The sequence below is a fragment of the Apteryx rowi genome, unplaced genomic scaffold (genome assembly GCF_003343035.1).
Source record: "Apteryx rowi isolate R43461 unplaced genomic scaffold, aptRow1 scaffold_51, whole genome shotgun sequence".
In the NCBI taxonomy this organism is placed as follows: domain Eukaryota; kingdom Metazoa; phylum Chordata; class Aves; order Apterygiformes; family Apterygidae; genus Apteryx; species Apteryx rowi.
The window spans coordinates 3309299-3323348 of record NW_020450772.1 but is presented as its reverse complement, the minus strand read 5'-3'; the positions used below and the strand labels follow the sequence as shown (position 1 = coordinate 3323348).

The following is a 14050-nucleotide window of genomic DNA, read 5'->3' as shown; positions in this document are numbered from 1 at the left end:
GTTTCTCCACTGTCAATATTTGTGACTGGTTAATGATCAATCTCTTGACCTCATGGCTGTTCCTGGTGTACATCCAAATGTCTCTTCTGTCTTCCCTTAAAAAAAACGGGAAAGAAAAGAAAAAAGTGAGTATAATTGCATGGGTTTCTGTAAAAGCGAATGTATTCTGGGTCCTGTGTTTTTGGAAGATGACACAAATAGCAGAGCGATAACTACTATCAAACCCTGGCAAAATTATTTAACCTGTGAAAATAACATAAAGAAGTACAAACTTCTCTCTCATAGTATTTACTGCCAGGTACGTGGTGGATAGTTTCCTAATTAAAATCCTAGCATATTTAAATAAGATGGTCAGTAATTACACAACAGCCACTATCATTAGAAACAACTGGCTGAAGTGCGCGGCTCCGACCTCAGCCTGGGATCCTTCACAGTTTAAACAAGGCTGCCGGGGGAGCTGGCGTCTGCTCAGTCTGGGCCTGATCCATGCCTRTCGTATTCATCAGAGCTTTGCTGCTATTTCTGTGGGCTTTGGATCTGACGCTGCGCCACTTGCTTGAGCTATGACAATCTGTACACGTTGTGCTGTGGACCACCGGGATTCCTGTCGTAGCATGCATCATCAGGGGTATTGGAGAAAGAAAGGAAATCAGATCAAAATGAATCCAGTAGAATTTGTTCTCTTTCTCCTGTCTTTTGTTCTCTTGCTTCTACTTCTGTGTCTTTTTTGCTGTCTACTTGACCTTTGTTGCCTTCGTGACAATATACCAGTTTCACTCTTTTTCCCTCTGAAGGTAAGCAGCAGGAAGCTGGAGGATTCTGAACACTCACTAAAATGGAGAGAGGTTCCTCACTTTTGATGTTTCTCCTGCTAACGTGCTCCATCAACAGCAGCTGTCCATTTTCATATTCAGGTAGGTACTTCTGAATTACATTTTTAACTTAATTGTCTCATAGTGAGTGTCTTGGTGTTCAAACTGAAACCACATTCTTTTTCTGAACGCAAACTCCTGAGGGTTCAAGAAGCACTTCATGAAATGCACAAGAGAAAAAGGAGTATTCATTTATATTTGGGAAAGAAATCACCATTCTTAACTTCCTACTTAGACCACTATCCTGTTGACAACTCTTCTCTTTGTGACATTGGAACCAAAATTCAAATTACTTTTGCAAGGCCATGTTTTCAAATTTGGGAAACTAAAATTAGGCACTTTGGGCAAGTTTTCTAGGGACCTTATGCTGATTTTACTACTACTATACAAGTTTTGGAAATGACTTCAAAGAGCTTTAGAACAGAGTGCAGGAATGTAAGGGATAATGTGGCTGTCCTTGCAGAGGAAGGAAGAGCAGAAGATAGCAGAAGTGACATCTGCAAACCAGAAGGCTTTACAACAGGCATAGCCTCTATGTGGTGGTACTTACGATAGGCATATCCTCTAAGGATGACCCCAGAACTCAAGAACTGATAATGGGCAGCTTCACTGATGTGAATGAAAGGTGTTTTGGACAGTCGGATCTGTCCAAAGCTTTTCTCAGCTAAGAGTTATTGTGAACTGTTTCTAATTGCTTAGAAGTAAAGCAATTTAATATTATTCTAGAATTTCAGTCATTGATATAGATACTTGTCCTGCAGCTGCAAAGAAATGTGTCTTCATCGTCCATCTGCAAAACTGGGTTCTTTGTAAGGGGATTTTGACTTGTGTCTAGGACACTAAACTAGGAGTAGGAAAACAGAGTGCTGTTAAATGACTGATGTATGAATTTTTAGTAAGCTATGTCAGATTTACAAAATGAGCTTTCTCTTTGAACGCTTCTTAGCGGTGTTTTTTCACAAGCTTTCTTTCAGGTGGAAGGGCTTTGGATGTAGGGCCATTCTTCTGGAAATCTAACAAAAAGGCAAAAATCTCCTTCTCAAAACAGTGGCTCAGGGCTCAATTCAGTCCCTATGCATAAGTGTCCAGAGGTGTTTGAGATGGTACGTTGTATCCATACATCCACAGGGCTGAGAGAGAGAGGACAGGAGCTACAGTGCTCCCAGGTCCTTCTGGAGCAACAGCTGAGGGCCAAGTACCCTGTGGCGTCTCAAATGTCATTAGAAACTTGGGTGGGCAACTGAATTACACCTGCTCCATCACTACAGAAATGCGCATGTTCCTTTTCCTTCAGCATGTACTGGCTGAACAGCCCCGGGGCGCTGTGCTTCAGCTACAGATGCCATATCAAGGACTCACTATTAATAGAAATGGCAGCACCGGGAGGTATATAACGTTATTGTCATATTCCCTCTTCTGGCCGCTCCTCCTTTAACTTGTAGACAGTCATAGCTCTTAAGACATTGCAGTAGGAGGGCAGATTGCCTAGTGAAGCCAAATAGAGATGAAGGAAACAGAAGTACAAAACTGACACTGTATTTTTCTTCTTCTTCTGAAGTGGTGTCTGTCTTACTGTGTCCATAGTAGCTACCTGCAATGGGTCTCCATTCCTGAATGTCTAAAAAAAAAAAAAAAAAGCTGGCTGACAGCAGATACTAACCAAATCTCTGGTTTCAGCCAGGGCAACTAGTAATCATTGTGAATCAGGAAGGAGTAAGGAGAAAAAATTTAACCAACCTCCAGATAAGAAGCTGTAATACTCAAGAGTCTTGTGGCATAAAATACTGTTCATGCACTAGTCTGTAAGTCTCAGTAAGGAACCATCAGGTTCTTCCTTCCAAATGTGGTGGAACACACTGGAACAAGGTGTCCGAATTGCTCAAACAAATGGTGGCGCAAGTGTGAAGTTCCCAGACGATGGGAGCTGCGCTGCCCTCTGGGATCTCTTCCCAAGACACAGCCAGTGCCACCGGTACTGTGACAGTGCTCATCAACAACCACAGCTTGAGCATAACGACACAGACTTTGGGAATTGTCTGAGTACAATAGAAGATTTTTCTTGTAAGAGTGATGAAATCTTTAATAATGTAAGATATTTTTACGGATAGTCGTAGCTTCTTAAGTTTTAAGCTCTTTCCAAAGGAGAAAGCAATCTAAGAATATTCAGTATCATTTCACACAGTAAATCTTTAATTACCATGCCTGTGATTGGCACCATTAAAAAAAAACTCTAGCTCAAAATGATGRATTTTGAGATTTTTTTTTTTAAGTGAACTAATCTTTTGATCCACTAAAATAAAGCTTAAAGTAGTAATGCCTTTTGTTGGAACACAGACTAATTTAACTTCCCTTTGGGTGGCTTAAATAGATTTTTTTTTTTTCCCCTTCTTATTTATCCAACTGAAAGCATACATGACCATTACTGTAATGATGGTTTGTTGTCCTCCAACGTGATTAACTGTTGAATTTTGTCTATCTAGTGTTTATGAGAAAAGATAAAGCACACGAGGTGCTGAAAGTCCATAAACGTGCCAACTATTTTCTGGAAGAGATTCGTCCAGGGAACTTGGAGAGAGAATGCATTGAGGAGAAGTGCTCTTTTGAGGAGGCCAGGGAGATTTTCCATTCGCAGGAGAAAACGGTGAGAAACTTTCTTTTAGGAAAAAGAAAGTTAATAGTCAATGAGATCCAAGAAATCGCTCTCAACCAGAAGTTCCACTGACAGATAAACCATATGCTCTAACTTCAAGTGATTTAACAATAGTAAAAATATTCTACCCTTTTTATTTGTGTTTTTACTCTAAACTCCAACTACTTAATTAGCTATGAAGACACAGTGCAGAAGAGACGTAAGTTAGTTTTTGGTGGAATGTGAGTATGAAGCGGAATAGATATTCCTGATGACCTTGCTGTGTGGATGTTCTCATTTCAATATAATACTGCCTTATTCCGGGATTATACAATCACTCACATGATAGTTCTGAAAAAAAGTAGTAATTCTGCTTAAGCAGAAGTATTAGTCAAACAAGAGGTCTTATGACTTTCAAAGTTAGGAGAAGCTGAACAGGGGTTTGGGACTGCAATTTTAAATAGAGGTGTCTAATTTCTCTTGTACTACCCCTAAGCTGCTGAGGTGATGTCTACGTTACAGCAGGTAGTGCAGTGCAGTAGAAATGGCTCTGCAGAGTGGAGCAGTTGGTGGTGAGGTGCTTTATGCTGGTGCCATGCACCCCTTACTGGCTGGAGCATTTGGGGGTCTCATCTTTCAGTTTGTTTATATCCCAATACACTCCTGTTCACACACACTGTGACTGGTCCGTGATACACACCAAAACSTGCTGCATGGTGATGATCAGGAGATTTGCTTCAAGAATATATTTCATGATTCTAACCAAAATTAAATTTAGCTGCACCCTAACAAGCCTGTTTCTTTTTAAATATGTTCAGTAACCAGTATGACCACTTACTGACTGCTTTCTTCATTTGTGATTTTTTCTTGCAGATGGAGTTTTGGTTCAATTACAGAGGTAGGTTAGAAAAAGTCATTTCTTCATCTATTTCTTCTGTTCTTGCTGGGTGCAAAGAGCTATGTGAAAGCTTAAAGCCAGGCTTCTCTAAATTCCTGGAATTATACTATGCCTCTTTCCTTCCTATTAGGTTTAAATCCATGTAATACAAATCCCTGTAAGAATGGTGGAGTCTGCAAAATAAGACACTACAATTACTTCTGCATCTGCCCCCCCAAATTTGGAGGAGATAACTGTGAAAGAGGTGAGTACAGGAATACACACATTAAATTGCATCTTGAAGGATTAAAGCTGGAAATTGTTCCTTGTGCACTTGAGCTAAACCTTTGCACAGTCTTTTCATTGAGGCTATCACCGTTGACTTTATCTGTCTGATATGTCACTGGTCCGTTGTTTAAGATTAATACATTAGAACAGTGTTTTCGTATGTGATATGCTTGGGCACCACCATCCTAGAAAGGGAATCATGTAGTGACAGTGGCTGTAGCTACTCCTAGCTCTGCTGTGCTGAGAAAGAGGGTAGCGCTGCCCTCTGTTACGTGCAGGCATCTCGGCTCTGGACTCTCGTGCTGGTCCGTGCAAGCCCAGGGGAAAGCACATGGCCATCTCCTATCTGGCCCCCAAGAAAAGACAGGGGACTACTTCTTTTTATTACTTTAAGGCAAATCTAATAACTCCTGACACAGAAGTTTCTAGTGGAACTACTTCCTGCTGAGGCCCTATTCTCTTTTTAATTTTATATTGATTAAAATGCATCAAACTTATTAGCCAAAGCTCAGTGTAAACAAACAATTCTGTAGTTATGTTTCAATGCATGAATGATGAAAAATGAAACAGAAAATCTCCATATCCCTTATTGGATCCCTGGCCCTCTGAAATACTGTCTCCAGCTTGCAAGTAAAAATGAGGCATGAAATTACAGCAAAAACAAAACTGAGGTGGAAACTGGGAATCAGGAGTAATTTTTTTCCCTAGATTTGTTTTTGCCAGCCTTTTTACAGTGAAGCAATTAGTCTTTTCTTTCTTTTTTTTTTCTTAACGCAACAATACATGAAACAGTTCTGATAGTTTCTGGCAGACTTGGCCACCCACCAAAGAAACTTAATACTTTAAATCTGCCCTGATTCAAGAGATAAGACTTGCAGAAGGACCAAAAATGGATGCATTCAGAAGCGTGTGCTCTTCTCGCCCATGCTCTATAGACAGAAGGCCTAGATCTCAACTATGGCCTCAAGACAAAGCTGGCAAATATAAAACACTAGAAAAAGGAGGACTAAAACAGCAAGTAAGGCCATGTGCTTGGTTTGCTACAAATCATGGTGGTTTTCTGGAACTGTAAGAGATAATTTCCTCTCTTCCCATGCCACATTACTGCAGGGTTTTTTTTCCTACTCTCTGTCCTAGTTGCTTTCCTGTAATGACAGATGTAGAAGCTGTGTGCTGCTGAGGCGGCTGTTCAGAGCAGTGACCAAGTGACTGTACGTTTCCATTGCAGAGAAGCTGGAATGCTGGTATAAGAACGGCGGGTGCTGGCACTATTGCCAGGACACCGAAAGAGCCTTTGGTGTGGTGTGTTCCTGCGCAAAGGATTACGCCCTGCATGAGGACGGGAAGAAATGCGTGCAAGCAGGTAAAGTGTTCAACTCAAGAGTTATTGCAGGTAAAGAGCAGTTTTGCAGGCGCTGTCTTCTTGTATATATCTTGTATAGGGAAAAAAAAGTTAAGCTGCTTCTCCATCAGCTGTTTCCCTGATCCAGTGCCCCCATGAGCAAATACTGGGCAAAGGAGCAGCAGTACCGAGTCTGTGATGGGACAGGTGGCAGCACAGACTTAGATCAACTCATAATTGAGTCACACCTCAATTTTAAGGGGGGGGGGGGGTCCTGACCACATCCCAGGTTTCTTTAAAGCTTTGTGTTACTGCATCCTCTCACAACAGGAGCTCTGGGGGTGGAATCCTTTGACCCGATGAACTTGGTCTTGAAGCGAGCACGTGGCAGGCTGCTCCCATCGTAGCCAGCCGCAGCTGATGGCTGTGGTTCAGCAAAGGCCCAAGCCTGTGCTGCATGGCCCAGGAGTTAGCTCAGTGCACCCTGATCGGGTGCTTGGGGGGGGGGGGGGGGGGAGGGTTTTTTGGACATCACAAGGGCAATGTTTTTGCTGGGATTTAAGTACAAGGTTTGAAGCTCATTCTTGACAGAAAAAAAAAAAACTTTTGTAAGTAAGTAAGTAATACACTATATAATGCACCCTAAGCTCAAAGCTCCCCCCCCCCAGCACCATTTCCGTGTGGACTCATTAAAGTCAGACGTGCTTTGGAGCAAGAGCCTCTGGGGCAGAAAATGGTACCAAGAGGCCTGCGAGAGATCGAGAACAACGTTACTGAGTGGAATGAGAGCATGGAGGGCACCGTTAGCCAAAAGGAGACCAAGGCATTAGAGAATGCTGTTGGGCAAAGCAAGATCATGGAGGGCGACTCCGGGCAGAACGCGCTGGCAGAAGATGCTTTCAGCTGGAACAAGACAATAGTGGACTCCTCTGTTAAGCAGCCCGAGAGGGGGGACGGTGCTGCTGGGCAGGAGGGTGTCCCTGAGCAAAGCGAGCCGGTGCCGGCGACCACCAGGCCTAACACAACCGGGAGAGGCACGAGCAGCTGGTGTGAGCAGACGGCGGGCGCTACATGGCAGAATGCGACAACAGAAGCTACTGCTGGGCAGAATGAAACAGTGGAAAATGCTGCTGGGCAAAACCAAACCGCTGAGAGCACTGCTGGCCAGAGCGAAATAGGGGCAAGTCAAAACGTGCACAAAGATCTTCACCAGCGCCACGATGGGGAAAATGTTTCGGTCGGGACTTGGTACACCCAGCTAAACATCAGTACTTCAGAACACAGTGATTCCAGGATAACCGGAGGAACTGCCTGTCGCCGTGGACACTGCCCCTGGCAGGTAATGCTTTCCTTCCAGTCTGGCCATAAAAACTACACCTGAATGCTTTTTTTACTTTAGCACTGATTTGCTCTGTGGCACAAAGACGTCACCAAGCTACTATAAAGTTTTTTCAAGGCCAGAGCAATTCAAGCAAGTACCACGCGTATTTCTCAAACTTCTGTAGTTCTTTTCTCATGCTCTGTATCTTAGCTGCGCTTGTTCCGCATTCTTCCCCACAGCCTAGCTGTACGGGCTTTTATGAGCTCAGCTTAACACTTTCTCTCTTAATTACACAAATCAGATTTTTTTTGCTGCTTTGTAGTTCAGGGTTGCGTTGTTGTTGCTGAATGCTCTGGCGAAGGGCTATGCTTCTGCCGTCTTTTGGAATGACCAGTGCTATTTTCAGAAACGCTGTCACAAGCAGGAGCGATCGCCTTTGGACTAGGGAACTTTTCAGACATGTTACAGGTAGGAAGGTAAAACTGAGGGGGCTCAAGACTGAACATGAGCAGCATGTGGCACATAGGAGAACCCCCTGAAATAGTCCCATTTTTTTTCCACAATTGTGTATTTTTTGTCCTTACATGTAATTTTTGCTTCTTATTTATATTGCCTTCCTTTCTTTAGTGTACTACTATTGTTTCTGGGCTCGGGCGTTAGGTAACAATGTGATCTGAAAAAAATCTCACCTTATTTTTGATCTACTTTATTGTTTTCACGCGCAGGTCTGGAGGTATTTTACAGATGGACAATAATAAGCTGAACCTAGCTGGGCAAGTGCGCTCTTGCGAGCTGCAGTATAACTACTGCTGTTTATTAGCTGCGTTTCTGCCGTTGCATGCGCTTCCACTAAGAGCTCCAACAACTTTCCCTTGAAGCAGATGAGACTGCTCTTCGGGGTGGTAGAGGGGAATAGAGGCTGAATGCTTCCTCACCTCTACAGTCTCCTCTTGAAATACAAAACATTTCTATCAAGGAAGTTCCAAAGTTACATTACATCAGGCAACTGATGGTAGAAAACTTGCTTTAAAAAAAAAAAAAAGCCTTTGGCAACCGCTTTCCCTTCTAGTTCTTTGTAACCTCAGATGCAGTTGCAAGATAATTTCATTGTTTTGCTACTTTTCAATGTCTCATTCTAATACTATTAGATAGAACTGTTAATAGTACATTGAAAGGGGTTTTTTTTGCACAAATTGACTTAGTTCTGTAAAATAATGTGACCTATGTAAAACATATTATTTCTCCAGGCACTGCACCAGTGCAAGACTTGGAACTGCTAAGGATGATGTCTCAGGTTGTTTTTTTTTTTTTTTTCCACTTTTTAAAAGTGCTTCTTCTATTTTAACTTCACTAATTTGCAGAGTACCAACTTATTTTTCCTTGGCATTAACAAATGAAATATGAGGTTCAGGGACAAGTTTAATTAAGAGATGCTGAGGCATTAATGGAGCTATCATTGTGCTTCGTGAACTCCTAACACTGAGCAGTTAGTTAATAGCAAGAGAATTTTTACCTTTTCTCCATGTTCTTTGTAGATCATTCCAAAGTTTATTACCAAAAAAAAAGGGAAAAAAATAACAATCAGTTTTCCTACATCTCCACTCTTGCCTCCACTTTCACTTGACAACTGGAAACGTTCCAGAAGCTTTTCTAGTCATTGTTCATAAAGACAAACACTGCTGCCTCCTATCTGCACTTTCCTGGTACATTACCGCACACCTGTCCAGCTGTTTTAACCTGTATGCTACAAGAAGTATTCCTTGTGTTAATGATCGAGTTGTTTTCCCCTCCCACCCCCCAAATTGAAAAATTGGAAACCACATTTAAAAATCACAGATCATACTTGTTTCCCTAGAATGTCTGTCATTTTAGTTCTGTTCCTGTTTGACTTTGTCAAGCTCAGTTCATCATATATTCTGCTCTGCTGTCACAGTTTTATGATCATTTCATATGACTGATTACTTTCTTAAGCAACATCATCGCTGAGTGTTGCACTGTAGTGCTTATCTCTAAAACGACCGCATTATTTTCAAGCTACAGAGCCTGCAAATGACCAGAGATGAACTGACAGTATACGTACCTGTTCATAACCGATCAGCAGTAGGTAACACCACCTTGTTCCTGTTCTTTCATACAGGTTTTGATCCGAAATAGTAGAGATATTGGTTTCTGTGGAGGGAGTTTAATCAGCAGTCGCTGGGTGGTCACTGCTGCTCACTGCCTTGATCTTGTTAGACCACACCATGTTACTGTAGGTGAGTACATTTCTTACATTTTTTTTTCTTTTTATATAAACATAAAAAGACATAATTTCTTATTTAAACTACTCTGCATTGTACATTAATACAGTAAGGTATGGTTGAGAAATAAACAGACACATCCAACTGGATTCAGATTATAAAACTCTTCAGTTTCCCGGGCTAAGTATAAAAGGGCTCCAGCTGTTCCCTTTTCTTTCCATGAAGAAACTGAAAGTGCAAGGCACAGATTTATCTTTCCTGTCTCCCATGTCTGCAAACTCACTGTGCATGGTGATTGAGCAAGGGAACTTCTCAGAAGGAAGGAGGATTGCTGTAGCTGGCTGACCGTCTACTCTGAAGTCAGTTTTGGTTTTTAATTGTCTTTAAGATTAGGTTCCTGCTGAGCTGCTGCTTAGTCAGGGCCTGTAATTGCTGCAGAGCGGAAAGCCCCTCTCACTTGTAGCGTATGAGAGAGCACAGCTTACAGTGGCAGGAGTTAGAACCCCTTGAAACAAGACCGCTGCAGTAAGTACAATTTTATGCTTGAAACAACAAGGGGGGGGAAAAAAAAGAAAAAGAAAAAAAGAGTAGCAAATAGAATACATTGAGTAATTGAAACAATCCTTCAGCCTTATCAGTGGCTGCATGTTACTGCTTATTTCATATTCCTGAGCAGGGAAAAAAAACAGCCCTGTGCACCCTTAGGCAAACTGTTCAAAATAGAGTGCTTACTAAAAAGCATGAACAGCAGTCATGTTAAAATCGCTGCATACCGGAATCCATAACCTCTGTAGATGGCTATTCATCCAGCCAGCAACTTTCTTTTATTAGTCCCTTAAAAAAAAAAAAAAAATCAGCTTGATATGCAGGATTATCTGCAGCATGAGAAATTATTTTTACAGCTTGTGATTTATTTTGATCTGTGCCTAAAGATGAAAGGTCAAAGCATTGATTCACTCTACTTCCTGCTTCCCACTGAAAATACTGTACGAGTTAGTTACAGTCCTCTAACAAACATCTTAATTTGTCATGACTACAGGAGACTTTGACAAGTATGTAAGAGAAATGAAAGAACAGAAGATCAACGTGGAACGGAGCTGGACACATCCACACTATGACTCCAATAACTACAACAGTGACATTGCCTTGCTCTACTTGAGCAGCGAGGTTGTTTTTAACGAGTACGCCATCCCCATCTGCCTTCCGAGCCCCAACCTTGCAACCCTGCTAACCGCAGAAGGAAGCGTAGGGATGGTCAGCGGATGGGGTGCCACCCACCACAGAGGTGCTACTCTGCGCTTCCTCCGGGAAGTCAGGCTGCCCATCGTAAGCATGGACACTTGCCAGCGGTCAACAGAGAAACTGGTCACTGATAACATGTTCTGTGCCGGCTACGAGGCCGAAGCGGAAGATGCCTGCAAAGGGGACAGCGGGGGCCCTTTTGCAGTATCTTACCACAACACTTGGTTTCTCTTAGGGATTGTCAGCTGGGGTGAAGGCTGTGCTGAAAAAGGAAAATATGGTGTTTATACTCGGGTATCCAATTACATTCCGTGGATTAAAGAGGTTGTTGAAAGTGTATCAGATTCTGAAAAGATTTTACATTAACTATTCCTAAGACCATTTTTAAAAACAGGGAAAATTCCATTGTAACTGGTTTCAGTCTGAGACACTATTCAGTTCCTGTCCTTAATGGTATAAAAACCATACTTACCTTTAAAGAAATTTTTAAGCCCGTGTTTACCATAATTGCTGAATTTTCATTAAAGTATTACTGAACAAAACACTTGTGTACAATAAAGAACTATTCTGCAATAACAAAGGAGACAAACTGTGACTTCTCTTTGACGTACAGATCCGACTGCAAAGGGTACTTCAGAGAGGAAAAAAAACCACCTCTGCTTCTCAAGTGTATATTCTCATCACAAAAATAGACTAGCAGTCTTACATGTGAATTAATCACTCAAAAAACCAAGCACTTTTCTGGTAGTGTTGTCCCTCCTCTGGTTATGAAACAAAAATTCAGTTTACTAAATAGAAATGTTTTCAGATACTAAAAGTTAATGTTTGACTAGCATCTTGAATTACAAACTGTGCTGGATAAAACAGCTAGGCGAGGGAATGGTCCCAGCTGCAGCTGAAGAAACATAAAAGGATGGTATGATAGAAATCTGAAAGAGAAATAATTATTGTGAGGGGGAAAAAAAAAGAAAAAAGAAAGAAACACTGCATTCTGGAGCTTGCAGAAAAACCACACCTCAGCCTAGTCACTGAAATTCTGTTAAAAAAAAAAAAAATCTTTAAAATCTTGCTGTTTAAATCATACTCACGGAAAGAAAAAGCTTTAAATACACAGAACAGGAGAAGTTCTGCCCTTAAAGAAATCCAGGCTGCGGTGACAGACACAGCGACAGCAGCGCTGCTCCTGGCGCAGCTCTGCGCCCGCAGCTGGTGAGGGGAGGCAGGAATAGGGGCTACCTGTCCGTCCCCCCCACCACCACCACCACCCCCTGCCTCAGCCCACTCTGCCCACGTACTGTACAAATGTAGCTACCAAACGGTTACAGCTGCAGAAGTAGCAAAAGACAAAACAGTCCATTTTCCACACTTTTCTAATTAAAAAAAGTAAAAAAACAACCTCCTTTATTCTGAAGGCTCCCTACAGCATACATAATGTGTCACAGTGTTTTGGGGGGGGGGAGCAATCCAGACATGAAATGTTAGTGAACACACTTAAACAGAGTGAGACCCAACTTGTCCATCATCCTAAAACATAGGGACACTTGACCGTGTGCGTACAGCTCCTATCTAGCCATCCCTTTAAGGGCTTGGTGTCCTACACATCATGAGCAGCTTCACATCACCGTTCAAGACAGTACTCAGTGCCAAAAATACAGATGAAACAATATAATAGACCAGTTGTTCTGAGTAGAAACATCATTGCCATAACAGTAGACTCCCTTTTCGCTCCTCCCTCAGCTGCTTTGTGAACTGGATCTAGCAAAGTTAGTTAGTTAAAATGTTGTGCCCTTCCTTACCACTCATTAAGTAAGTTCCAATTTTGGGAAACAGGAGCCAACCTGATGAGCATTTCTCTTCCTCAGCTTTGCTCAAAGCTTTATAAAAGAAGTCCATTATTACCATTTGTAAGAAGCAGTCCCTTATTTTTAATTTACCTGTCTCAGAAAACATTTGATGCAGATCTCGTACAACCAGTTGCAATGACAGGCAACAGCACAGACTGCAAGAGGCCACGGGGAGTCAGTAGTTTAAAACAATTTAAAAATATTCCCTACCCTGTGCTCTCTGTCCCCCCCACCCCCACCCCCAACAAGTGCAGTACCAGAATGCATTCAAAAGGCACATCAAGAATAGTGGTTAAAAAGTACATCATTGGGACTTCTTAAACAAAACAAAACAAAAATCTTAGCAGATTTTGGGGGGGGGGGGGGGCCCTAACCTCAAGACCATCAGTGTCCAACCAAACCTATGTACGGCCAGAAACACAGTTCATTTATTTCCACATACATAGCTGTACCTGCCCACGTGGCAGTGGAGTCCGCTGCCTTCCAATAAATTAAATAAATAACTAAGAGGAGCCACCCCCACCCCCTCAGCCGAAGCCGCAGCATGCCAGAAGCCCAGGCTGCCCCTCTTCAGGTTTTGCTGCAAGTCAGCTTCCTCGAGTACAGCTTTACTGTAGCAGCGCAGTCCACCTGGTCTCACAGGAGCACATGCAAACTGTGAGTATCCCCAGCTGTACGGTCTCCCCAGGACCAGCGGCAGCAGAAGCCGGAGAGGTAAGTGCCTTGCCAGACAACAGCGAGACCCCCCTACCTACAGGGATTCACACTGAAGTTTTCATAAGCAAATCAGCTGTGCTCCTCTGGAACAGCAGCTGCTTTCTCACTGACGTTCCAGCTACCGGGCACCCGTGCAACGAGCAGAGTCTCGTTCCTGCAGACCCGGTCAGCAGACAAAAACAGTTTCAGAGGCAGCAGGAGAGAGTTTTGCTCTGCTGCCTTTCTGCAGCAATCGGGGACAAAGAAACAGCAGCATGAGCCCCCTAATGCCAAGATACGATTCTCTTCCTTACCATGGGCAAAATATACTTTTCAGAAAGCCATTAGTGGGCTACAGAGCAACACACATTTGTGCTACCCAAACATTAAAAAAAATAATATAAAATAAAATAATAATATAATAAAATAATAATAAAATAAAATATATAAAATAAAATAAAGATCACGGCTGTCAGCCATACAAAATGACGTCATGGCAGTATTGAGCCCATGCAGCAAAGGCTCCATACTGCCACTCTAAGTGCTGAATAAAACATTCAGAGCCAGGGGGAGGAGAAGAGTGCCTATCAATCTGAGATTCAGTTTCCTTGAGCAGTCTTACTAACCTTGATTCAAAAGTCTGGTTTACTTGAAAAATAATCTGTTCATGCTATCTATCACACTTCACATCATGCCCTT

General features: G+C 42.4%; 1 protein-coding gene across 1 annotated transcript; it reads left to right on the top strand.

Moving 5' to 3' along the window:
• Positions 1 to 43: 43 nt before the first annotated feature.
• LOC112972878 (coagulation factor IX-like) lies at positions 44 to 13016 on the top strand. Its single transcript, XM_026080020.1, has 9 exons — positions 44 to 125; positions 795 to 914; positions 3353 to 3513; positions 4375 to 4399; positions 4530 to 4643; positions 5895 to 6029; positions 6677 to 7347; positions 9467 to 9584; positions 10609 to 13016. The coding sequence occupies exons 2-9, from the start codon at positions 836 to 838 to the stop codon at positions 11175 to 11177; spliced, it is 1872 nt and encodes a 623-aa protein (XP_025935805.1). The 5' UTR covers positions 44 to 125; positions 795 to 835; the 3' UTR covers positions 11178 to 13016.
• The last annotated feature ends 1034 nt before the right edge of the window (positions 13017 to 14050 follow it).